This window comes from Amblyomma maculatum, chromosome 1 (assembly GCF_055883805.1).
Source record: "Amblyomma maculatum isolate TAMU_Amacu chromosome 1, ASM5588380v1, whole genome shotgun sequence".
In the NCBI taxonomy this organism is placed as follows: Eukaryota; Metazoa; Arthropoda; class Arachnida; order Ixodida; family Ixodidae; genus Amblyomma; species Amblyomma maculatum.
The window spans coordinates 259,123,801-259,151,401 of record NC_139344.1 but is presented as its reverse complement, the minus strand read 5'-3'; the positions used below and the strand labels follow the sequence as shown (position 1 = coordinate 259,151,401).

The 27,601-nt window shown below is 44.7% G+C and overlaps 1 protein-coding gene across 4 annotated transcripts in view; it reads right to left on the bottom strand.

Annotated features, from left to right (window-relative positions):
• Positions 1-4,158: 4,158 nt before the first annotated feature.
• LOC146206333 (uncharacterized) overlaps positions 4,159-27,601 on the bottom strand; it is a 58,362-nt gene continuing 34,919 nt past the window's right edge. For all 4 annotated transcript variants that reach the window (XM_084590999.1, XM_084590998.1, XM_084591000.1 and 1 more), the window contains 3 exons: positions 12,302-18,085; positions 8,344-8,405; positions 4,159-4,320 (listed from right to left, as the gene is read on the bottom strand). In XM_084590999.1, the coding sequence (XP_084447125.1) occupies positions 4,285-4,320; positions 8,344-8,405; positions 12,302-18,085 (5,882 nt within the window). In that variant the 3' untranslated portion in view covers positions 4,159-4,284. The remainder of the gene's footprint in view (positions 4,321-8,343; positions 8,406-12,301; positions 18,086-27,601) is intronic.

The window sequence follows — 27,601 nt, the reverse complement described above, 5'->3', positions numbered from 1 at the left end:
TGGCTTCGTGTGAATGCTCGACGGCCGGATCGACGCGTGGTCACGTGGCACCAGATCCGTGCTGACGCGCGCGGACCATCCGCGCTCCGGTCCTTTCGTCTGAACCCCCTTTACGGAACTTCGCCCGCGGTCGAATCTCTGGCTCAGCCATGGGCTTAACCTTCCGGTTCTTCGCCTCCCTCCTCCCACCCTATTCAATTAATACGGGCGCTCGCTCATATGGGTTACCCAGGCAACGAAGCAGCTCTCTCTTTTGCTCGAGGATATACGCCAGCCGAGCAGGGACTGCCACCGCCTGGGGAGATGCTTGCGAGCGCATGGTATATCCTATCACGAAATCTCTCTCCATTACCGTGATCCAAGAACCATCTACCCTCCTCATAAATCTCGACTAAGCTACAACAGGTGACGTGGCGTCAGCTTCAATCCCGTACATTAATTCCCATTCCCTATACTTTCTTAGCTTTGATCCACCCAGGACTGTTCTTGCTGCAGTGCACCCTATGTGGGTCACCTAAAGCTGATTTTGAACACATTATTATCAAATGCTCGGAATTCCACCCTCCAGCCACTTGGCAACAAGCAGGAGGCTGCGGTGTCCCGCTCTGACCCGGCCGTTCAAAAGCGGCTGACGTACTGGGCTTTGGGAGTCGCTGGGAAGCACCAGCTTCCGGCCACAACACGTAGCCAAGAGCCGATCCGTCACTAGGATGTAATCACTTAAGGCTCCCAACATTGCATAAAGTTTTTCACCACCACCATGCGATATCCTTACCAACTCAACCAGTCGTCAACCTTCTTGAATATTAAAATGCCTCAATTAAGAAAACGTTCTTAAGACAGTACAACAAAAAGAGAATATGTTGCAATTTCTTGCCGCCCATATTTAATGCACGACATGACGGTTTTTGCTAATTCACAACAAAACAGAAAATGGTACATAAAAGAAAGAAGAAAATTCTGCTTGTTTTTGCAAACATGATTCACTGCTATTTGTTTATTTTCTATTGATTTGTTGCGAATTGGGATTTACACAGCTTATGAAAGCTCTATATAAAGCCTTGTTGCCCAGACAGTCCAACTACTCATGCAACTTAGACAACATACCAAATCCCAGGCACTTGCCGTTTAAATCCCTACCCCCCACATCTTAACAGGGTAATCCGCAGGATGTCCCTGCGACCTCCCTTCTGGGCTATGTTCAAACCCCCAAAGGATCTCTGTGGGACATTTCATTTGCTTGACCTTTTATAAGACCATGGTAAATAAACTCCAGGGCAGTTGTAAGGGATCTGCACCCTGTCGCACGAAAGCTAGTGACCAAGAACCAAATTCGCTTGAAATATCAAAAGCAAAAGGCATCATCACTATAACTGAAATTGGCACCGTCCCTGCTACGATACTCAACAGTTGCTAACTAAATTTTAGTTGCGCTTTTCCAAGAGTCTATGTTGGGGGGTTGCAGCTGATTGTTCATTGTGGTTTTTCAGGGCATATGAACAGCGAATGTAAGCTCATAACTGCATTAGCTGATGCATGGGAATTGATTCCTTTGGAAAATATATAAAAGGCGGTCACGAAATATGCTGCATTACATGCAGCCTACCATGATATGAGAGGTAAGGTTCAATGTGAATCATGTTCGTAAAAAGGGCATTTGCCAACTGCAACAGTTAAACGTGGCGCCCAACTTCTCCGAAGAACACAAATCAGCTCTAATGGCTTTATTTTGATTGTCGACAAAGAAATGAAGAGGCCCAATTAACAGAATGTGGCATGTGACCTTGGTTAACTTTACTGTTAACAAAATATATAACTATCCAAGAGAGAATTTTATATAGCTTTGCACACATGCAGTGTATTACTTGCACATATCAGGACACCCTTGTTGTGGAGTATATAGAAGTGCTTGAGAAGTGTGGTGATCTTAGACTTGTGACTCCTCTGTTCTTTGCAAAATGTATGTGCGCAAGTTGTGTGTGTAATTTCTCAAAAAACCCGTTTCCGCTGTGTATAGTACAGGTTACAGCATGCAGTGTTCAACGCCCCCCAATATTGCTTTGCACATGGGCGTTCGAGTAAGGAAAATGTTTTTTAGCCAAATATTATGTTTTGAATTGTTAGTTTAACACAAAATAATAACTAGAAAGTTTGAGAACGGTCCCCTCCGCATAGTGGTCTTTCCCGTTGAAATTCAACTCTGCCTCCAATTCTTCCCAAATCATACCTGCCCCAATTGTCCCAATACAAATTAAACATGGCAACTTAAGTCTGCTCATAACACCAACATGAGCTGAGATTCATATAATTGCATGCTTCTTACAAGGCCTCTACAAGAAAGGGCCTAGAATAACAAGCAGAGGAAAACCTAAATGTCCCAATAAGCTCTTAAAATACCCCAAACATTCCCACCTCGGTATAGTTTGGGACGTCCTTAGGAAGTGACCCCTTGCTTCATTTGGGATGTTTTGGGGATTTTTGTGGGACTTTCCTAGGACATCCGTATCTACCATAATCGGGATCCCTGGGATGTATGTGTTGTCTGAGAAGGTACTCCAGATGGGCAAAAAAAAAACGCATTGCAGGGTCGCAGCAAATACAATCACCCTCGCCTCGGTCTTTTGTGTTTAGTTTCTTCTGCGCATCCCCACTCTTTTGGACTTTTTTTTTCTGGACCTGCATTTCCATGAATGGCAAAGAAATGTTAGCAGTAGAAATGGCGGTCCTGAGCTTTGCCGGTCCCATCGCATTCCGTAAGGCTGGAAACGGCATAGCTCTAGGCGACTCCCTGCAGCTATAATAGGGACGCTTTTAAACTTTTTACCACGAGCGCCGGAGCAATTTTATGGCTCTCATTCCTGTTTCTTCGCCGTTTATAGTGTTCTTTTCTCTCTTCGAAGCCTAGCTGTAGCGCCTGTGCCCCTTCTATTCATGTTTGCTATACAACTTGGGCCCAGCGGAGGAAAAGTGTGTTGTCACCCATGCCTTTATTCTGCCGTGTACATTTTCTTACACAGAAACTACGCTTTTCGTGGAACATTTGTATTTGCCCCTCACTCTCCCGCGAATTTTGAAGCCCCGATTCTCCCTCACAGAGTCAAATCTCACGAGGCAAGGATACCCTTGTCTGCTTGTGAGACTTTCGTGGTCATTTAAGTCAACAGTCCAGTATGTTTTTGTCACACAAACATGCAACTTACATAACAATCTCATAACATAATTCTGATGTTCAGTGGCAGCTGGATTATGCTTGCAGGGCACCTTAATAATCGGGGTGTAAAACAAGAAGCTTCAGCACCTTGCCAGGCTCCATGCACTGCTGTAGGAACTTCTGCTCACAGGCTATTCCATTAGAACTGTTACATGTTTAAGACTAAGCAGAAATGTTTTTCCATTTGTCTAAGGAAGGAAATTGTCCTTACAGAAATGTTTTCAGAAGTACACCTATTCAAGCTTTCGTTTTGTGGCCGAATCACTTGGCCTCGATGCTTTTCAAAGAGCATTCCAAACTTCAAATGTTTAAACAAACTATCCGTGCATACAGTAGAACGTCGACCTAGTTGGCAAGACATAAAGCACATTCTGCTGCATGTTTCATCATCTCACATACACTGAAAGTACAACCAATTGCTTCAGCTTACAAATAAGACAAGCTGAACTACGTCTTTTCACTGTGCTATCCATCCCAAACATCAAAAAAATTGATTAAAGTGTTTCAGAAAAAGAAATACAACTAATTTTAAGTAGAGTTTTCAAGCCTACAATCACTGCTGCCAGTTGCAAAACTACACTATCACACTTAATCGTTTTGTGTTACAGCAATGTTAGTCTAGTCAAACTCAGACTAGTGGGCATATCTAACAAACATGAATCAAATAGCATGAAAGCCTAGATTAACATAGATAGTTGAGAGGCCAAGAGAAACAAAGCAGACTTTACAGAAGTGAAACACACGCTGACAATCAACACTTGCATTTGCGACAGCAAATGCAATTCATTACTGTGTGCCAATACTGATACTGTGACTACTTCCAGTAAACCCTAGGCCTGGACTGATATCGACTGGTTGCTTGTGAGCACAAGGCAGCAGCTGGTGCTTGCCGTTGATGGCAATAGCCATTCGCAAATGGCCACAAAGAAGCGACAAGACCACCTAGATTATTTTTCTTGCACGAAACACAGCAAGTCACCACGTTTATTGCAAAAACAGGATGGTAGCTGAGGTTACGACAATGATGAGTAATGTTGAAAATGGATGCATCTGAACAATGGAGAATACTACCATTACATCTTCTTACGGGTCCTCTTTGGGGCTGGCACCTGCACAGAATTTGAGTGATCAATAACAATATAAAAGCTTAACCTTTGACATAGCAAACATTCTGTGGGCTGTGCTCGATAATTTTTAGGAACTGGAAAAATTATCTAATCACACTGTAGAGATGCACAGTTGCTCTCAATACTTTTGACACTACAGCATTAACTTCAACTTCGCCATAGCCTAAGCTGCCCAAAAAAGCACTGTACATGTACCGGTGCGGAAAAAAGTAAACAGAGCATGCTATTTCTTGTAAAATTTTTCACGCCTTGCATAACTGAAACTGGAAGTTGTGGTATGTACATACCCGTAGTAGACACCAGAGCTTTTTCACTTGGACAAATATTTTCTTATCTCCAGTGCAGAAGGCGTGACTTCAATTTCAACACTAAAGCGTGCTCCATTTACTTATGTCTGCACCTGTACATGCTTCATGTGTGTCAACCTATCACTCACGATTAACAATAATAATTCAACATATTGTATTTTCCAAGATACTGGATGTTATCCTCAGTGTCCTTAATGCTCAATGGCCAGCATTTGTTTTTAAATATAAACGAAAGGCTCGGGTTCGACATAATTATCCCCCTTAAAGGGACACTAGAGACACTGTTGTCGCATATCCTACAGCAAAAAAAACAAATTATTGCAGAGATATTGCGATAAGAAGTTGAGGGTTTTTTTTTGTTCCCACCAGTCAATTCAAACTGTTTTCTCCTACTACGTAGTAGGGTAGGATGACGCACACTATGACGCAAGAGGAGACTGATTGCTGACGCGCGGGGAGCGGAAAATACTTCGCAGGTGCGTGCCAAGTCACGATCTTCATTCGATACGCACTCAGAGTAGGTGCATCTGCTGCTCCGAGCTCGTATTTCAGGTGCTGCTGGCCCAAAACGAAACTATCCAAGCACGCACAAGTGCCTGAGCCGGAACATAACCGAAACTGAAGTGGACGCCTGTGGCACCGCCAAGTATATTTTTATATTTGCCTTGCAACATTTACGTAGTCTTTTCGACGTCGTTTACGTGTGATAAAAGCATGTTATCATATTCGAGACAAAACCTACTACCGCATTCAAACGGGCAATGTAATTCGCATTTGTCAGCCTCCGGAATCCATTGGGAGTCACATGATTTGTAGTTGTGAGTCTCGACCATTTTGGCTGTGGTGGCAATACCTGTATTTCTGTTCTTCCTCTTTACCATCTCATAACAGCTGTTTTCAGTAAGAGTGGCTTTTTTGTAACCAGGAACTAGCATTTATCAATGCAAGCCCACTTCATTTTTCTCTTTAGTTCCCTTTAAAACATGCACTACTAAGGTGCAGCACTTAGTAACAGCACTCATATAATCTCATTTCATCCCAACGTAGTACACAAATATCTCCCTGCTCCAGTCACGGATACTTTACGACTTTTTTATGACTCGTGACTAGTCAGCGTGTCCATCCATGCATCCGCGAGAAGTGGGAGACTTCTTTGCGGGATTCCACTCATCATCCTGACGACGTCGTAAGAAAAAAATCCTGTCTCCACGAGGAATCAATCCTCGGATCCCCAGTCGAGCACTTTAACCCCTGCAGTGTGTTTTTTTATATTTTTATAACTAAAACTGCTTATTTTTTCATTGCTGATTTCAAATGATATTGGAATTCAAAGCAACTTCCCTATCTTGACTGAATAATTGGACCACATGCTAAGTCAGATTATCAAACTAAAGTTTACTTGTCAACATTGCATACAAACCAGCTGCTTGCCAGTAATAGACAATAAAAAACACTTAAAGAAAACAGTCACAAATGTCTAATCATGTTCACTTGTGTGGGCTAACCAACACTTGGGTATTTCACTTGGGAAGCTTCGGAACTGTGTGATAAATTTCAAAACAGGGAATGACACAGAGTGGCTTGTTGCAGCGCCCACACCAAAACCGGGTTTCTTTTCTATCTTTTTCCCACTTTTTCCACACTTTCGACAGCAAATGAAACATTTCCTCGGTGCTCACAAACTCAGTGCTCACATTTAATCACAAACTCACTGTTATTTTCCGTTGATTTAGTTGCGAATTGTAATTTACACTTTTTATAAAAGTTTTATGTAAAATCTTGCTAACTAGACAGTCGCGAAACACTATCAAGAAATACTTCTCGTACGTCAACTACTCATGCAAGCCACTCTGAAGGAGGGGAAAAAAAAAAAAAAAAACGCATGGCAGGGTCGCAGCAGATAAGATCACCCCCCTTCGGTCTTTTGTGTTCAACGATTCTACTGCGCGTCCCAGCTCTTTTGGACGAGTTTTTTTTTTTCTCTGGACCTGCTTCTGCCTGAATGGCAAAGAAACGTTAGCAGTTAGAAACGGCTGTCCTGTGTATTTCCCCGGTCCCATCGTGTTCCGTGAGGCTGGAAACAGCGACATCGCTTTCGGTGACTCCCTGCAGCTCTCTAGTGTCGTTTTTAGACTTTTCTTCACGACGAGCACCAGGGCAACTTTGTGGCTTTCGTTCCTGCTTTTTTTTTGCTGCAGCGCCTATGCCCTGTTCCATCTGTTCTCTATACAACACAACCCTAGTGGAGGAGAAAGTGTGTGGCACTTGTGCCTTTTGTGTTGCCGCGTGCTTTTTCTTACTATATACAGAAACTACGCCTTTCGTGGAAGGTTTGCCCTCTCCCCTCAAACTCTGTATCTTTCCCTCCCTCACCCTTGTCCTCACTAATTTTTTAGTGTCAATCCTCCCTTGCCCTCCTCACTGAATCAAATCCTCACGAAGTAAGGGTGAGGACGCCCTCATGAGGATGCCCATGTCTGACTATGAATACATGTCTTCTCGTGGCAGCGCAAGGTACCAGGGTGTAGTTTTAATCGATTTTCAAGTTTTATTCTTCCCGCAAATACAATATTTTCCGTAATTTTAAGCAATATTCATAAAATCATAAGACTGCTTGAAATCTGTAAGAGTTGGCAGGTATACTGGATGTGCAGTAGTACCAAAGCACCGAAACTCCCAGCTAAAAAAATAAAAAATAAAAAAAAACCACCCTGTGGTAGGTCTTGCGGACTGCTGAAGCGCAAGCCTGCAGCAGAGAAAATGCAGCCGCTCAAAGTCGTCACGAAACAAGGACATGGATGTATTTCGTGATGTGACCATTCCAGCTCCGTGCCTGCAGCAGGCTGACTGCCCACAAAATCGGCCTGTGCTATGTCTTTCTCTTGATCTCTGCTGGTACTGCAGCATGATTATAATTTATTGGTCTAAGTTGCACATGCACCGTAATGTATCCCATGTGATACTACAAAACAAAGTGTGGCAGCTATGTAACCAAACTGTTTGCATTGAAATGAGGTCCATACAAGTAATTCATGGAGAAAACTCCTGACTGAGCTTAACCACTTCTCCTTGGACACAGCACCTGCATCCAGTGAAAAACGATACAACGAAAAATGACATGCCAAGGCCAACATGACAGTAATTTTGTGCTGTTGTTCTAGGTCGCCACATGTGAGCGGAGAAAGCAATGTCGCTATGAACCGCGTAGAGGGACTGCTCAATTGATGCCTTGAACTAAATAAAACCAGACTGAAAAGGAGAAAAAAAAAGTGTGCTGACCTCTCCAGGTAGAGGCTGTTTTCTTGGCAAAGCCCAAAAAATTATGCGATAAAAGCAATTAGTGTTCTTTGATTCCATAGCCCCCAAAAAATGTAGGTAGCAAATGTACAACTAAATCATGTAAGGCACTGCAGGAGGCAGACTCTGGCATATCATGAGGAGCCAATGTTCTCACACTACCACACTGATGGCTGCACTGAAGAGGCACCGACCCAATTGGCCTGCATATTGCATTGTGGCTCTCGTGAATAGGCAGCATGCTCGAAGTGGCGGCATTTCGACAGTCCAATGTATGTCTATGCTTGTGTGCATAGGCAAAACATAGAAAATGCAATGTTGCGCATCAAAGCGACAATACTGCTTTTCAAACTTACAAGCACTGCTTACTCAGAAAAATCTGCAACTCTTATTTTCTCACCTCCTCAGATTGCTCCATTACTGCGGCCCGAGACTGGCCACATTTGTTGTCATCTGCACACTCTGCAAGAGAAAGATACAAATGACTGGATCAAAACTTAGTTATCCTTATTGCACTCTCACATGCACTCAAGACATATATGCATGACACAATCCATTGGTAACAGTCCAATGATGACCCATAAATGTGCACTGATCATTAAAAGAGACAGACCATTCTAGGATGCAACCTTTCCAAACATTTACGAGACCACATTTTGGAATAAATGGCAGTGACCTTCTAAAGTAACATCAAAGTTAATTCCTCAAGGCAAGATGGCATGCAGACTGTTTTTTCCCACTATTGATGTAGCACAAGGACAATTATTCTCTTTGCAGCACTGACTGACCAACTGCCAGCGGTGGGGCAACTTATACCCCTGTCACATGGTAATTTTCAGACGATTGAGTCGATAGCCTCCGAGATTTTCAATCGCGATTGAACTCGAAAAAGTTGTGCCGCTGCTACAGAGCGAAGCTCTAAGGCTGTTGAAAGAGTTCTGGCGGTTTTGCTTGTAGGACTAAAATCTTTCTACAAAATGTAAAATAAAATATAACTTTTTTTGACCGGAACAGCGCGCACTAAGACACAGACAAGAAGAGAGACACGACACACACGAGCGCTGAGTTACCAACTTGCCCAAGCATCTGTTTTAACAAAATATAACTGTTACCTTTGTTTTAGTAACTGCATGTTTTTAATTGTTATTGAAGGACAACTGTTTTTTTTTAATGCGGTACCGTTTCATACGGCTTTGCTTTTCATTGTTTGCTTTCTTCAGCAGTGCAAGTTAGTGGTAGAGAGTACAAATATAATGCGCCTTAAAAAAAGAGCAGCGCTATCTTTAAATTATTGCGCACACTGATACTTTACATTGTCAATTAAAGATATGAAATAATAACGCTTGTTCATGTTTTTGTATCATAAACGCGCTGTGTGCGAGAGTGTGCGTGGCGCTCCTCGGGTTAACGCTAGCAACCTTGCGTGACGTTCAAAGGCCTTCGATGTCTCAATAGAGTTCTGAGCTGTTCTGTTGACTGGATAGACTGTCGACTCAATGGTCATTGTAAACGCCCGTGTGGCAGCGTTCGAAGGCCTTCGAGTCAATACACCGTCGATTTGAGGGCCTTCGAAATGTCCGTGTGAAGCGTAGGCCCGCATGGAGCGTTTTTTGCACGCGCAAACGCGTCGCACGCCCGACGCTCGCGCCGGCATCGACGATTTCACTCCCGCATGGTCAGCAGCCGAGCGGCGTTTTTTTTTTTGCCGCCCAGTTGCGCGACGCACGCGCCCCCATCCGGCCGTGCGTCGAGGTCGCGCACATCTTGTTTTCCCTGTCGCCGCGAGCTTCAAGTTGTGGTTTCCTCTGTTTCTTCTGGGTCAGATGTGTCAAGAAAACAGGCATAGGCATCACTTCCAACAGCTATGGATCTAAATGCAGAAGCCATAGCACAGGCGAGGTATCAGAGGTCCACTGGCAAGGCTAGCAGCTCATAAACAGCCTACGAGCTCAGCGTAAACACTCGTGGCCCCAGCGGACGGCCTACCTTCACCGAACTCCAACCTAAAAACCTAAAAAAAAAAAAGGAAATGCATCGTGCCCAATGCCCGGACCTTGCTGTTGTCGCCTCGTGTGCGGAGCGGACTCCAAAAGACTACATTGCTGCTCAGCCGTTTCGGCCGAGAAACTCGAAACCCTCGGCGCAGGTCGGAGCGCCAAACCCCCGTCGTTCTTTCCGCTCTTGCGAGCGAGTCTCTCAGCCGGCGTGGGCGTGGCTCCGACCGGAATCACGTGACGGCTGCTCCGGCTCTCATTGGCCCTCTGCCGCTGCCGACTTCCGGCGTCGGCGCGTCGTCGTCGTTTTTATCTGTTCAGCCAGATCCCGACGATTTGGCATAATCGTCCTCTCCGGCGGCAAAAAAACTCTCCGCTGCCGTATCGCCCGGAAAAGCGCTCCATGCGGGCCACGCTTGACAGCAGTATTAAACAGGTCTTAGAGCAGCTCATGGAGAAGGAAAATATGCATTTTGGAGCAGCTATTCAGCAGAAATGCAATTATTTTGTAGCATTCTGAGGGCATACGGTTAAATTTTCAGTAAAATTGTAAAGGCCTCTACTACCCTCTTTGCAATGCAATGCAACAGCTGGTGCCTGTTTACAAACGGCCCAGTCATGTTTTGAGGATGCTTCACTGCACAGACTGTGAACAGCCAGCGTATTGGAAGTACATGGATGCAAGCTAGGTAAATATGCATATGAGTTTCACGTCCGCTGCTTTGGAAAAGCATGGCACTGGCAAACAATCTCAAGGGCAGGATACATGCAACACGTATACCCAAGACTGAACAGGTGTCACCATAGACAGCTGGTAGAGCACTGGACGTGAAATATGGAGGTTGTCAGTTCGGATCCCACCAGTGGCACGTGGTTGTTTTAGAGCGCAAGCTCCTCTCCCTGCACTGCAACTACCAAGGTCATTCACGTAACTCCACGTGATCTGCTGATACCACGTATCCAGGCGCGGGGTTTAATAACTAATAACTGCTTCGAAAGCACTTGGTTGCTCAGTCTCTGTGTGTCAATGCTAGTGCCGATGCAGTCCCATCAGTTGTGTGGTCTATTCAGAGGTTTTTGTCCCAGGTTACCAGCTGGATGAAAGTGCTCACATGGTGGAGTGCTCGTGTGCCACAACTATGTCCACCCTGCTGCTATCAGTTTCCATGCATGCTGTGCATCATGGAGACTGAAAAGAGCCAGTGCAGAGGCGCGTGTTCACATTCCATGTTAGGACGTTCCCTGCATTCACAGTCAACTCTTGGCTACATCTTGGCTTTGCAACGACATGCTATGAACTGTCAAACTTGTCATCTACGGTGTACACAGACGCTTGTGAGTCAATGTATATATACACTGCGTAATAAGGCACACATGTGCGACTTTTCAGCAGCAGTGCTTTTGGATTGAAGATTGGAACCCTAGATTTATTACCACTGAATCAGTCAAACGTTTCGTTAAGCAGTCAGATTTAAACTAATACTCGTGGTAACTACTTACAGCCTTCTCTGTTTCCCAGGCACATGAATGGCATATTTGCGGACCAATAAATAACGCTGGGGCAGCTGTACGCACGTGAACTTGTTGCAGTCAACGTCACTGTTGCCATATAGTTGCCGTCACTTTCAGAGTGCGGTAGGTCTATGGCAGCTTTGAAATGGGCCATAGTGATCGAGTTAAGGCAAGCGATTAATTGCCATGTACTGCGCGCATGTTGACGTCTGCTATAGGTTGCAGAGTCCTACATATGAATACTCGTTTTGGCAGCTACCGTCGTATGCCTGTGTCGGAACTGGCACTGCAAGCTCACGTGACCGCTTGGCACCACTGCAGCACTTTTCAGAACTAGTGCAGCCAGTGCAAGCCAAATCGAAGACACCACTAGTCAGTACTGTTTACAAATGATACAATTCTTGACTGCGAGTTCTGGGAAGCAGGATCATTAGCAAATTTTGGACATTCGCTTTGATACTTTAGAACGAAAGCGCACGAACATACCGCATAAAGTAAATAAAAGGGTCAATAAGGATAAGAAATTTGGGCTGACCAGGCGCATAATTGCGATCACTACCTCATTAGGTTGCATCTAACGAGCCCAATACAAGCTCAGTGAAAGTGACACCCACATGGTCATCAACATCATCTTGTCATAATAAAGGGGTGCAGATTAGAAGAATTGTCTGGTATAAACTTCAATGGCATATATCCCACATGATAACATGAATGGCACAATTAAAAAGGTAAAAGCAATGGCAACATCTACCTAATGGTCTGCACAGATAAAAATTGCACTGCAAAGACTGGTGCTACCAGACAAGTACTGAAAAAAAAAAAAAAAAAAAAAATCTTCAATATCCCACTTACCAGGCACAGCCTCAAGGGCTTTGGCACGTCTTCCCCGTGTTTTCCTAGGAGTCTCCTCAGCTGCTGTCTGGGCTATGTCTACTTTCACAACAGCTGCCTTTCGCCTGCCTCTTTTTGGTTCCAAGGTTGTGACACTTGCTAGTTCCACAGTAGCTTTGTCAATATTTGGGGAAGCCTTGACATCACCAGCCACTGCTTTACCCTGTTGCGCTTTCTTTGCTGAAGCAGCTGCACGGCGTGGTTTGGTGCTCTTTGAATTAGTTGTTTGCTCTGAGTAGTTAGAATCCTCTGCCTCAATGTGTTGCGGTACATCCTCAGTCGAAGCAACCTGCCGCTGGCGGCGCCCCCTCTTCGCAACGACAACATCTTGAGCAGTGCTATGCTTTTCTGTCTCTTCTTTCAAATCAATCTTGCGCTTGCCTCGAATTTTTCTTGTGACCACAACACCCTTAGTTGGAGAATTTTCAACCGGCAACACTGTCACATGCTTCCCTTGAGAAGCAGTCACCATTACCGGGCTACTGCCAGCAACATTTGGGTGTGCTTCATCAATTTCCTTGCCAACTTTCCCTGAGCCCCGAGCACGCTTGGCTCTGGTTACTTTTTCACTTGGTGTGAGGTCAGCTGCTTTCTTTTCTGGGGCCTCTACAGTGTCCTTCCTTGAGCCCCGAGTACGGCAACCTCTTGTGGGTCTGGCAGGTTCTTCCACTAAAGCACGCTCACTGGCTAACTCAGGGACCTCTTCCTCATCATTTGCCTTTTTCAAAGACTGTGCTGCCTTAGCCTGCAAAACTTTTCTGGACTTCTTGGTATTTGCTGCCTCCAGCTTTCCTCCAGTTGATGCCTCTCCAAGCTCCCTTAATGTTTGTACAGCCCCTGAAGCTTTCAAAGGGCTCTCTGCACATTCTGCTTCTTGCCCTGCTGTCTTCATATCGGCAGTTTTCAAATTTTCTTCACACTTGGGTCTGGCAGCCCTTCTAACTCTACCAGATGCTGGCATAGTGACGTCTGTGCTGTCTAAAGCCACATATTTAGATATTTCTGAAATTTCCTCTGCAGCAGTCGCCATTTCTGACGATGGTGACAATTTGGCTTTTGAGGGCGTGCCCACTGTGTCTTGCTCCAAAGCTGCTTCAACTGCATTCTCCTTGTTGGGAACCTGTACTTGTTTCCCCTCTGGAGCCTTCTTTTTCTTCCTCGAAACTGCTTGCCGCTTAGCACCTGACCTTCCCGTGGTTTCTTGTAAATGGGCTTCATCCAGCACAAGAGCCTTGACCGACTCCTCATTTGCAACACAAGTGTCATTTGATGATGCCGGCTCTGACTGTGAAGCATCTGTTTTTTGCCCAAGTTCCTCTTCCATGTTCTTTGTAACTAATGCTCGCTTAGCTGCCGAGGCACTGAGAGACTTTGCTGTGTCAGCTACCTCCTGCTGTGGAGTTCCATTTTTCAACCTCCTTGAAACAGCTTTCCTTGAATTGGTAGCTTTCAAGGAGCTTGGTGTGAGGCTTACCGTCTCATTGTCTCGCACTTTGTCATTTGAATTTTCCACGGCTGGTGTGTGGCTTGACCTTGTACTTCGCGTCCTGACGGATTCAGCCACCACAGGACTGTTGCTCACTAAAGGCGAGTATCCTTGCACTGTGGCATCTTTACCTGCAGTGAACTTGCCAGAAGCTGGGGTTTGTTTATTTCCTGATACACCACATGTATCATCAAACGACACGAGCTTAGACTGTGAGGCCTGTGTTTGCTTAGAGACCTCTTGCTCCTCCATTACCTTCTTGGATGGCGACGACCGCTTGGCTGTTGAGGTGTTCAGATACTTTGGCGAGTCTGCCACCTCCTGCTGTGGAGTTACACTATTCATAGTCTTTGAAACAGCTTTCCTTGGGCTGCTAGCTTCCGGAGAGTTTAGTGTGAAGCTTACTGTCTCAGCCTCTTGAGCCTCGCAATTTGAATTTTCCATGGCTGGTGCGCGGCTAGACCTTGTACTTCGTCTCCCAACTCCTTCAATCCCCACATGACGGTTGCTCATTAAAGGTGAGCATTCAACTGATGGTGTGCCCATCACACCCTGCTCTGTGGGATCTTCCTCTGCACTGAACTTGGCGGAAGATCGGGTTAGCTTATTTCCTGAAATTTTCAAGGGCTCAGGTGTGCTCGTTTCCTGCACTAAGCCTTCTTTGCTCTCCTTCAATACTCCAGAATCTTGCATCGAACCCTGAGAGCAGACTGCCTCTAGCCCAGAAGTCTCTACTTTCACATTCCTTGAAGCTGATGAGGAGCTAGACCTTCTGGGCCTGACCAACCCTTCAGATACACCACATGTATCATCAAACGACACGCGCTTAGAGTGTGAGGCCCGTGTTTGCTTAGGGTCCTCTTGCTCCTCCATTACCTTCTTGGACGGTGACGACCGCTTGGCTGCTGAGATGTTCAGAGACTTTGGCGAGTCTGCCACCTCCTGCTGTGGAGTTCCACTACTCACTGTCTTTGAAACAGCTTTCCTTGGGCTGCTAGCTTCCAGAGAGTTTACTGTGAAGCCTACTGTCTCAGCCTCTTGAGCTTCGCAATTTGAATTTTCCATGGCTGGTGTGTGGCTAGACCTTGTACTTCGTCTCCCAACTCTTTCAATCCCCACAGGACGGTTGCTCATTAAAGGTGAGCATTCAACTGGTGGTGTGCCCATCACACCCTGCTCTGTGGCCTCTTCATCTGCTCTGATCGTGCTTGAAGCTGAGGTTTGTTTACGTCCTGAAGTCTTCAAGGACTTTGGTGTCTCCAACATTTCCTGCACTAATGCTTCTTTGCTCTTTTTCGATACTTCAGAATCTTGCATGGGATCCTGAGAGCAGACTTCCTCTAGCCCAGAGGTCTCCATATTACCATTCCTTGAAGCTGATGAGAAGCTAGATCTTCTGGACCTGACCAACCCCTCAGATACAGCACTAGTATCATCAAACGAAACGCGCTTAGACTGTGAGGCCCTTGTTGTCTGCTTAGGGACGTCTTGCTCTTCTACTACCTTCTTGGATGTTGATGATCGCTTAGCTCCCGAGGCTTTCAGAAACTTTGGTATGCCCACCACTTCCCGATGTGGAGTTGCGGTTTTCGCTGTTCCTGACATGCTTTGACTAGCCCTTGCAGCTTCCAAAGGGTGAGGCGTGCCTTCTTTGTCATGCTCAAAGACATTTTCATTAAACTTTTCAACTGGTGTGTTTCTTGATCTTGCACTTTTCCTGAAAGACTCATTTGTCACAGAACCAGTGCCCATTACAGGCGTACGCTTAGCTGGTGATGTGCCCACTGTGTCCTCCCCTGTCGCCTCTTTGATTAAAGAAGGTGTCTCCTTACCTTCTAAAGCTTTTGAGAACTTCGGTGTGTTCAGCATTTCTGATGATGGAGTTTTGTTCTTCCTTAACATAGGGACTTGCTCAGTCTCTGAGCTTCTCATGGGATTTTGTGCATCCATTTCAACTAGGTAACGAGCACCAATGTCCACACTCCTGGAAGTTGGTGTGCAGCTGGACCTACTGCGCCTTGAGCGCTCAAAGGACTTCTCATGTGCAACACCCCTGTTCTGCAGTGATATACTTCTAGAATGCGATGTGCCTACAGCTTCCTCTTCATTCACATCACTTGATCTCTGTACCCGTCTAGCTGCCAAAGCCTTCAAAGACCTTGGAGTTCCAAATGTTTTTTGTTCTACTTCCTTCTGTGAAATAGAGGTTTGCTTTGCTTGTGAAGCCTTTTCATCTGCTGCAGCAACATCCACACTGTCCAATGCAACATGTGCAGGTGACTTGCTTACTGCCATCTGCTCCATCTCTTCACTTGAATTTCTTGGCTTTGAGGATTCCAAAGAGCTTGGTGTGCCTGCTGTCTCCAGATCAGACACCTCTTCTTTCACTTTCTTTGAAGTTGGAGTATGGCTGTATCTTCCACTTCTGGAGGGCAAAGTGATCTTCTCCGGCTCATCTATTATGTTTTCCAAAACTTGGCTTGAACGCTTTGTAGTTTGCTGAACCTTCGCAGAGCCTGGGCTCTCCATGCCCACTGCCTCCTTTTCTGGAGCCTCTGTGCGCACTTTCTTATAGGCCGATGTGCGAGCTGATCGCTTACCAACAGTCGCCCTAGGAGATTCTGCCACGACGACCATGTGCTCCAGTGACTCCTGCTCAGAATGCAACGTGTCTCGCACAGCCTGCCCTAGTAGACTTTCTTCCTCGTTCCCTTTTTCAGGAGCAGCAGCACCTTCTTGCTCTGGACTCTCAGCATTTCTGCTCTGATTTGATGCCCGGCTGAATCTGGTACTTCTAGTAGCTCTCTTCGAGTCATCTGCTGCGACACTGAGGTTATCCTGTGATACATCTTCACTGCAAGTTGGTGAAGCTACTTCTCTGTTAGTGACGCTGCTTCTTGCAGCCCTAACAGAAATTTCTCTAAGGCCCGATTTGTTGCCCGGAGATTCCTTGAAGCTCACCGTACTGCCCATCGAAGTGGTATGCTTGGAACCTGTCTTCCTACTAAACACACCGCCTTTCAGAGTGCTCATATCAGAATGGCCTTCATAGCAAGAATCTTTAAGTTTATCAGTAGTTTCAGCAGCAGTGGCCACTGCACTAGAGCTGGTGGTATACTGAGCGTTCTGACCAAGAGATGACTTAGCTCTATCACTTCTAGTATACTGGTCGGAAGGTGTCTGGGTGCCATTAGTACTTTTCTCCAAGGAATGTCTTGAACGGCGGCTTACAGGGATTGCTGTAACACTTTTTGTCTCACCTTGTGGGGAGTTTTCATTGCCAATGTGTGAAAGCCACTTATGAGTATGCTTGTTGTCAAGCGAAGAATTAGACACATCTGTCGTGGAAGACCCACACTCGTCACCGACAGAATCTGTATGGTTCGGAGTTTTGAACAAGCCCTCATAGCCTAAAGTGTCTTCTGATGTGCCCAAACTTGCTTGAGAGCTTCTGAGTGCTCTCTTTGAAACACCAGGCGAATCAAGGAATGATTCATCCGTTGTAGCATGACCATTTGGGTAACAGTTTTGTGACCCTGGGGTTACAAAACCACAGCTATTTTCCTGGTGCGAAAAAGAAATGCTTTTCAGAGACCTGTCACTCTGCAAGCGGCCATTTCTTGCAGTTCTAGTTCTTGTCACAGGTGTACTGGCAGCAAAAGATTGAGCAGACAAGCCTGGGTGCGCAAAAGCTTCAATGTGGTCCCTGCTGTCTTCTGCAGAACACAAACTTGAAGGACCAGACTGTACATTGGCATCACTGTGGCATACCAAAGATGAGCATCGAGCAGGTCCGTAGCTGCCAGACCGCCTCAGTTTAGAGGATTTCTCCTTTGCAGGGGTATGAAGAGATTGAGATCTCCTCTTCAGTGGGCTACGACTTTGTCTGTCGCGGGACGCAGGCTGCTCTTGTTTAAGAGACCTGTTAGCCATGCCTGCAAAAGAGCTCCTTGAACGCAAGGCTCGAATCCTTGGCTCATCAATCAAGGGTGTAGATGATGTAGAGCTGTTCCGACTGTTTCCAAGATCATCAGCCCCTTGAATGCTACCAGCACCATTGTACTCTTTGGCAGAATCTGATGCAGATAAAGGTGATACAAACATTTCTGGTGGAATGCGGGGTGTCTTGAAGAGCGACTGGTCAAAGGAATAAGTGGTAGGCGTAGAAGCACCAGGTGTTCCATTTGACTCTTGCACCAGGTGAGCTCCATTATCAGCCCCATTTTGCAGTGTTGAACTCTCTCTTCCATCTTTTGAAGCTATAAGATAAAACAAAAAGTTTCCGTTGATGTATGGTTGCATGTTCAAAGTACCTATCTGTTCTTGAACAAAATAATCTGTTGTCCAAAAATACAACAAAGGTGCAACAGGCAAGCGCACAAGGAGATGCTGCATAAGTTATCAAACTGTCTCACACATCGAGCCCTAACATTGTTTTCGACTCTTTATAAACTCTGCCATGAACAGAAACATTGCACTCTGATTTGAGCTGACACTTCACCAGCAGTACCCTCATGAGGGGCCATTAGCAATATGAATACCACACTTTCCACTCAATAAGTGGCAAGCCCTAACCAGTGATTAAAAATGAGAGAGAACACATATGTGAGCCGCACTGATGCATCTGTTCTAGCCATTCGGCGATAACCATGCTGACGATTCTGTCAGAGATGATGAAAAAACAACACTTGCGATAGCCACCATGCATAGACTATCCTTAATGCTGTTGCTGTTTCTTTTTTTGCTGGAGATGGTAGGCAGTCATCTACCAGAGCAGAATGTCGGCTTTCCGCTAGTCTGAGATCATTTTTTCTACTCATGTTGAACTTCCTCCCAGCCGCCTGTTTGCCATTCTACATTACGCCATATAGCACGGCGCAATTTGTGTTCAGCCACGGCCGATCTCGGGGGAGAGCGCGCGCTCTTTCTTACGGCCTTCTCAATTGCCACGGGAACAATGGGAACTTTTCTCCTTGAGTTGCGCTCTCCGCCACCGCAAGGGGCGCAACCTGCTCACTGTTCGCTCCGCGTCTGCTTCTGCGGCGGCGGGTGGCTTTTGCCTGGTTTCGCGCTGTCGCTCGCGAGTTTCGTGGCGAGTGCAGCCCCGAAATGAAAGAACACAGAAGGTAGATGCTGCAGCGGCATGTCGTCAACGTACTAGACATGTGAACGGATATAAAAAACACTGTCGTTCAGCAAACGTTCGACAGACATGGCATACATTGCAGCATGGTAGCTACTTTTGTCCATTTTAATCCGAATTTTTCCCAAGCGTGTACAAGAATAGGAAAAAAAAAAAAAAAAAAAAAAAAAAAAAAAAAAACTGAATGAGAAGTGATCACATCGAAGCTTCTTCAAGGCTAACATGACCGCAACTCGTCTGCTACAGCAAAACCGTCTTTAGCGCTAGATGTGAAACCATTCATGTAACACCGAAGATGAAAATAATTTCATAAAAATGTATTGTACATTGCAAAATGCTTTCATGATATAAATTATTAGTATAACTGTCAAAGTAAACGTTGTAGGGTTGAGTTTTAAATGTTATTACAATTCATATATTAGCCAATGTGTGGTATTATAAACATTGTTTTAATGAAATTTTACATGATATTAAGCTTGTTATGAAATCAATAAAAAATGGTTTGATATTCATGACACCACTTGTGTTCGAAGTGGTAAAAAAAGGCCAATAAATGATGAAGGTGATACTCGATGCAGTGACATACAAATGAGTTCACCTGCTATAGTATGCAAGAAACTTCTAAAGCATTAAAGAAGGATACTCTCACTGAAAACTCATTTCAAGCCCTATATAGCGACCCATTGAGGCTCTATTCGGGAAAGTAAGGTTAATGCGCGGAAGGGAATGACATATGCTAGATACGAGGGCCGTAACAGCTAGCGGCACATGGCTACATTGCCAAGACGAACGTTTCACCTGAGAGCAAAATCAAGGCATTGAAGGAAGTGATGGCATCTTCTACCATCCCATTTCCCACTGTCACATATTCCGGTTTACCTTACGCTGCTGGATATATCGTTTAGTTAATCAACTTCGGGTGTGACGCTTGCGCTATTCTTCTTGAAACTAGCGAAAGAAGCAGACCCATGTGTAGTACGCTCCTCTACGAGGACAATATTCTAGTGGACCACATTATCCGAAACCAGAGCTTGTTGCCCTATTGGACAAGCTTCTTTTTTTTTTTATTTTTTCGAAAAAGCTGCCGTGCACCTACTATACACACAAATGTTCTCGAAGTACTTAAGATCCTGATTCATTCAGCATTTCAGAATTCAACACTTAGTTGCCCGAAAGGAATTGACAACAGCTATGTTATTAGGTCCGCTTCTTTGATATTTGAAATATTTCTCAGAATTCTTCTTCTCAATTAATTATACCAGGAAAGTGACAGAGAAGACCGAGAGGCCAACTCATGTGCACAAGCCGTGCAGCAAGATTTTGAGACTGAATTTTCTAGACGCAGGTCGCATTTTGATGAATTGATGAATATATATGTGTCACTTTGAAGGACAATATTTTTATTGTTTGCCGCTCTTTTCAATTCTGCTTAACTGTTTATGCCCATTTCCTTGATTAAAAGTAGTCGCGAGACTACATATACATCTTCGGTCTTTCACCGACTGATATGCTTTGAACGAAGCTAGAACAGCCCACTCCACTAGACAAGTGAAATTTTTAGTATATGAATAAATTTTTGTTCTTTACTCTGAATCTGAGACGCGCCATGAATTTTTGCCTGCGCCTCTTCTGATCTAAACGAAAACGGTAGCGGTTGACAGAGTCTCCACCCAACAGTTCACCATGCACTCACGTCAAGTCGCGCTACACCTGCTTAAAACATTCAAAGGCACATTACATAGCCTGGCAAATTTATTTTTGTACAAAACTTAGGGGTAAAAAATGTTGAAGTGTGCCCGAAGCTTCATTCGACCGTGCACGGCCGCACTGACGAAGGAGCGCGCGCGTGAGCGGATTGTTGGCTGTATTTTATTCCTCGTACACGATAAATGTTCGATGTTGATTATGGACTTTGTACAAACCATAAGGGGCGAAATGTCAGGACCTGCCGGTTGCAACTGACGCAGGCGAAGCTAAAAGCGAGTGCACGTTTCCCTTGCGTGTGAACGGCTGTAGCGGAGGAGCAGCAGTGGGGCGGTGGCGACCCCACCGAGGCGCGGCGGGCGGTGGAAACAGACCCCATTGGAGAGGCCGTAAGAGAAGAGAAGCGCTCTCTCCCTCGAGACCGGCCGTGGTTCAGCTAGTGTGATCCGCTTATGAAAAAACTCAGCTGTGCCTGTGCTCCCTGCAGGAGTGGTTAGCACTGTGACACTAAAACCACCATTGGCAAAGGTATGTCATCGTACTCGTAACTATGTTTGTTTCAAACATATCAACAGAGTGTATTTACTGAGCACAGCAAAGGATGACACACGTGTACAATCAAAGCTTGTTATAAAAAAACTGAGATTTATGCTTTATCTAATCGCCTGCAGCGCTGTGGAAGCTAGGAGCCCTGTGCAGCCAATCATGAGAGATCGTTAAGCATGCTCCTCTGAGCCGTATCCTATTCTAAAACATTAATTTTAGAATAGGCTTTTGAGTAACGTAACACAGTGTCAAATCCACAATTTCAGTTCATTGTATGCAAATGAAGCAGGGTGGTAGTGTCGAGAGCTATATGTTGTGCCCAGCGGCCGGCTTAGGATGGCGACGTCTCATGCCAGGGTTGTCCATATTGGCCAACAGCCGTCAAGCATAGTGGACCGCAAATTTGGTCCCCAGCTTGGCACGCTTTGTATATGTAGAGCCAGGGTGAGGAAAACAGAAAATTTGGCCGTATTACCTGTTAGAAACGTTATGTTTTCTTTTTTTCTTTTCTTTGGGAGGGGGGAGAGAATCACAGTATTGTAATTAAACCAAAATGACATTTCTTAGTACGAAGTAACGGTCGCTGATGCATTATTTAATGCCTACTATTACTTGCCAGATAAGCACCGTGCACAGAATGTATGTACAGAAAGTGTCCGCAGATGTGTAGCTGTACAGTGCCCCAGTTGTTGTATGAATGGAAAGCTTATGCTGAGTATAATTTGGTTAGCTAATTGTGAATAAAAATGAACTTTATGCTTCAACATCGTCATATATCCTAGGATAGCTTATGTCAGTATAACTGCACTTGACTATTTGCAGGCCTTAATTAATTGATGTTAATGAGTTAACTGCGAATAAAAATCAAACAGCATGCTATAACATCGCCATATATATTTGAATAGCTTATACCGAGTATGATTGCACTACACTAATTGCCTGTTTCAATTATTAACTGGTAATTAGTTAATTGTGATTAAGAATTAGACATTAGGCTACAACATCAAGTCATATATCACAGGATAGCTTATACAGAGTATGATTCTAATACACTGATTTCCAGTATTTGTTACTAGCCATTAAATACAGGAGTGGAAGCAGGCTAGAGCATTTTGGAGCAGCTTTAGAGCAATAAAACGAAATTTTGGAGCATACGAATTATGTTTCTAAGGTCAAATGCTTTTAATAACTGCAATTTTCTTTTCCTGACATACAAAGATATCCAAGTTGGTTCAGTTTTATCCAACGTTCAATGCTTTGCTAACTATGCGCACACCTCTGACAAAACAAGACAAAAACATGTACAGATGCTCAAGATAACACAACTGCCCCGAGCAACAATTTGGAGCAGACCAGCAGCAAACAGAATTCTTGCTTCTACGCTTCATACCTGAACACAGTTTGACTAAAAGCTTTTTACTATTTTGACTTGGTAGACTAAAACGTGGTGTCTACCACTTTGAAGCATTCAAGCCCCACCACTACACCAGTAGTCTGCAGGTCACATCAATGAGCCACACACATTTTCGCTCCCTATCTTATATCCTTTCTGATCCTATGCATGTGCTGATAAGTTTCTGGGCCCTGGGCAGTAGTGCCATCAAGGAGGGTAGACTGCACTTAACGGTAGCCTTTTCCTCCTTCAGGTTCTTTACTTCATGGACTTCCACCAGAGGATCATGTTTTCACTTGAGCGATGCAGGGGCTTCTTTAATTTCAACAAGTTGGCAATAGGCCCTGAATGGCTTTCCACTACTCTTGAGAACATTTCTAGTGATTGGCACCTTCATGGCATCACCCCAATAATGCTTCAAGTACGCTTTTATCTAACATAAGCTTGACATGCTTGTTTTTCACAAAAGAACCATTAGTGCAGCTCATGTAGCTCTTTGCTGCCGGACGAGTTTCCTAACGGATCGAGGTAGCCCCCAGTGCCTGCTTTGCTCTCAGCTTCCACTTCTCTCACCACCGGTGATCCAAAAGGCTAGGAGAAGGTGCTATGTCAAATGTACAGGACATCTTTTCACAATTATTTCTTTTCAATCTCTTGTGGCTTGTTTTAAATTTACTGGTGTGCAAATGTTTGTTACACTCTATGCTTTTCTAGTTCATGAAAATTTTATATGTATTAGGCCACGTTCGAGATGCATTAAAACTCTGCCACAGGTGTGCTGCTATTGTTTCAACTGCGGTGACCCCATAGCGTGTACATGCAACTCGCAGTATGCCAACACCTCGCTGTGCTTCTCACAGTCATTTGATCGATTCGCACCTGATCACATTTTGCAAGTCACAAAATGGCCTACTGTGGGGCAAAAACTAGGGTTCGGCTAAATTTGATTGCAGAACATAGAAGTCGACAGTTTGGAGAATTTTTGAAGCAATACTGCGTTTTGGAGGAGGATGGTGCAGGGAAAGTAGTTTGGAGCAGAATGAAGCAGCATTTCCACCCCTGTAATTAGTTAATTGTGATTAACACTTCAACTTTAGCCTACACAGTCAAGTCGCATCACGAGATAGCTTATGTCAAGTACAATTTCAGTACACTAATTACTGGCCCTAGTTAATAGCTGTTAATTTGTTGATTGTTATTAACAATAACTTTAGGCTACGTCGTCATATATTACAGGATAGCTTATGTCAGCTACAATTTCAATACACTAATTGTCAGTCTTAGTTAACAAACAGTTATAATTATTAACAAATTAACAAGCTACAATGTCATATATCACGAGATCACTTATATAGAGCAATTATCGCAGCCAGACAGGCCAGTCGCCATCGGTGGACAATGGCCGTGTCCCTTCTTCCCGGCAGTATTTCGCTTCCCCACACCTTCCTTTCATAAGAATGTCGCTTGCATATTCGGGCGTCAGGGCCGCCCGTACTTGGTTTGGTTGTGTATATTCTTTGTTTAATAATAATGTTTAATACTGTATATTCTCCACGCCTCATAGTATGTTGCTTTGGATAGCTCCACAGTTAAGGGTATGACGTGACAGTGTATCTCATACACAGGCAATGTACTACACTCATTTAATTTTTCATTTTTTCTTTTTGATACATTAATACTTTTCTTCAGCGTACACTGGGTATCCATTCTGAGCGTTTTGACACCTTTGAACCCGCTTTTTCCATTTTTTTATTTCTTTAAATAATTACTTAATCACAGTTTCTTAACCTATCATCGCCTATCGCCACTAATCAATCATCTATCATCAGAACCAAAATTTACCATGATATGATTTTAAAAGCAGCCCCTCATTATTTCCAATACGCGGTGCAGACGACTACTACTACTACTACGCAGACAGCTTTTCCACCGGACGAACAGTATAAGCTATCACTTAACATTCACCGCAGTGCGCAACAAACATTTCACGCAGTGAGCAGTGAAAAAAAATATGGGCCACTGCATATCCTAGCGCCAATTCTCTCCTGCATGCAGAGTGCCCGACCGGGTCCGTTCAGTTGGGGACCAAAATAGCACCTTAGCACCGTTGGCAACATCTGTTCTCTAGTGGGCGGCGGCAAGTGCCCCTTCAAAGGCTGGCACCACTGTAAGCCAGGCACCGTTGCAATATGTAGGCCCCCTAGTAATGTCAGCCCAGTAGCGTCAACTGGTTTGTGAACCGCAACCATTTTCTCACCACACAAGCTTTCTTTAAGCTTGGCAGAAGCAAAATTATTACCAAATAAACAATAAAGGCAATTTAACGCTCATGATTGTTGCTGTAGGTGAGATGAGGCCAAAGAACGCTGCCTACACCATTTATGACCAATGAGCAAACCGAAAAACCCAGTAACACAGACGAGTTGACCGCGAAGCGGAGCGACCCGCTTCAAAGCTTGCCTTCAGCATATACAATACAGTTGAACCCCTTCACCGTTTTGTTATATCTACGAAGTTTTTAACAAAACTACTTATTTTTTTTATTCATAATTTCGGTTATTATTGCAATAAAAAGCTTGCATTCGATATTTAAAATGTTTTTCAAGCAAACACGAAGTCAAATTAGCATATTGAACTTTATTATTTCTCACAATACGGAAGAACTGCTCAGCACAAAGTCATCACTGTCGTCCTCGCTCCCTGAAACAATGTACACTTCAGTGTCTGAATCACCATCGTTCGAAGAAGATGACGACGAAGAAAAGCATCGTTTCCGAGAAGACGGGCCAGCAATGCACGCGTCGCCTCGCCGGATGCCATTTTTAAAACCCATGTTGCCATACGAAAAAGACGTTTATGTGGTAGAAAAAAACCAAATTATCAGGTCAGTGCTGCCATCTGTCGAGCAAAATGCCATCTAAGCCACAAACGAGCGCTGCTCGTCCGAAACGCTGAAGGGAAGAACCTATTCAGCGAGAACGAGCTATAGTCGTCCAAAACGGTTTGGGGACGGCTTGGCAAGGGGGTTAAAGGCCTACTTGACCGAAAATCCTCGCCGGTTAACTATGCTCCCAATGCATCGGCGATGTAACCAACATTACTAATCTGCGTTTTTAAGGCTGTAAAGCGTTTGGTCTTATAGTTACACGCGGTTAAAAGGTTTGGTAGCAGACGACGCAGCCCTCTAACGGCGTGCTAAGCAACTAACCATCAAACCGGAAATTGCGTACATTTGAGACGCTCCGCCGCGCCGCGGCTCCGCTACCACTGCCGCTACCCGTGCGCGAGCAGCCCTTTCGCTTTGCAATCTTAGCGCGCTATTTGCTTTTGCGCTGCTGCGTCTCGGTAGTCTCGCTGCGAATGCTGACTTGGCTACTGTGGCGTCAATATCTGAATTTTTGGCGCCATGCCAACAAAATGTGTCGCTGTTGGTTGCTTCAACACGCACTCGGTTCCGGGAATCAGCCTTCATCGGTTTCCGAAGAGCGATAAGCTGCGCAAGTTATGGGTCTTGGCGTTGAAGCGAGACCGATGGGAGCCGAGCAAGACAAGCGTTCTTTGTTCGGCGCACTTCAAAGCTGAGGACTTTGTGCATGACGCCGACATCGCCGCAAGTTTGCCGTGCAATCGGCTGAAACGACTTTTGAAGCCCGGTGCGTTGCCTTCAGTTTTCGCACACTGCAAGCGCAGCGAGAACCTTCGGCCAGCCTTCGAGAAGCGCCGTCATATGGAGGTGATTATGCTTCTTCACAGTTGATATTACAGTGTTGCACCACAGCAGCCTTTATCGTTTTGTATTAATTTTTGTAGATCGTGAATAACGCCTTAGCGGCGTCTGCTACTGCGAGTGTGGGCTCGTCTTCGGAAATCATTGCAGCGCCTGAAAGCAACCCAGATATCTGTCTCGATGTTTGCAGTAACCCTGCAGTGTCGACATGTGATGGTAAGTTGTATGAACTTACTTCAAAAAAGACGCTTTAGTGCTATATGGATAGGACACTGTAGCTGTATATGTGGCTGCGGCGCGCGAAAGCACTGACGTTTGGTGCTTGACAGAAACCTCGCTAAAACGTATAGTTCTTTACAAGGAATAGCTTTTCTGCCACTGTCCATGGAATGGACACAATGGCCATGGCACGTTTAGTGATGTATCGTCAAGTGACACATGGAAAAAAATAATAAAAAGAAATTGTTTACTGACACATTCCTGGTCACTTTAGTGTCACAGTGCATCTCGACCCCTCGATTTCCAGCACCTATCTGAGCTTGTAGTTTCGTTAACATTTCATTATGTTGGTCTTACTGCTATACCACTTTTGTTAGCTGTACAAACTCAATTGTTTTTTCTACCGATTTATACGTTTTGTGTGTCCATTGTTTGTTCTAATAAAAGCTGTTATCTGTAGTTGTCTCCACGTTCTGGAAAATGGCATCTCTAGTTTCTCACTAGCACCTGATGTTGCACTTCTCTACATTGGCGCATCTGCTATTGTACCCTATGACAGATTTTATTTTTCAATATTACATATTGTTCATCTTGTTTGGATAGCTACTGTTTCAGGGTCACTGATTTTTTTTTTTTTTTTAATAAAGCATAGTAGCTTATACAAAGAAAAATTTAGATCAGTTCATCTGCCCACCGGCCAGCCGTGTTTAGTGCCTTGTCGGGCGTTCGTTCCGCGAATGATGAGAAAAAATCTTGACTTGTTTGACGAAGATTCATGGCACTAGATATTACTTTTGCCATGACAAAGCTAGGCAATTAGTTTTATCAGCGAAAACGAAACTGAAACGCATGTTTTGCCTTTTGGCTTTTGGGGTACATAACAATGATAACCTACGAAATACGTGACATATGCTTCATTGTACAAGCAAACATGTAGGATATTAGTTCCGATCGCGAATCTGGCGAAGTGTATTCGGATGAAGAGACCAGATATGGGGTCGTTCCATATCAGTTCAAGCCGAGAAGCGATTCTGCCGAGCGCA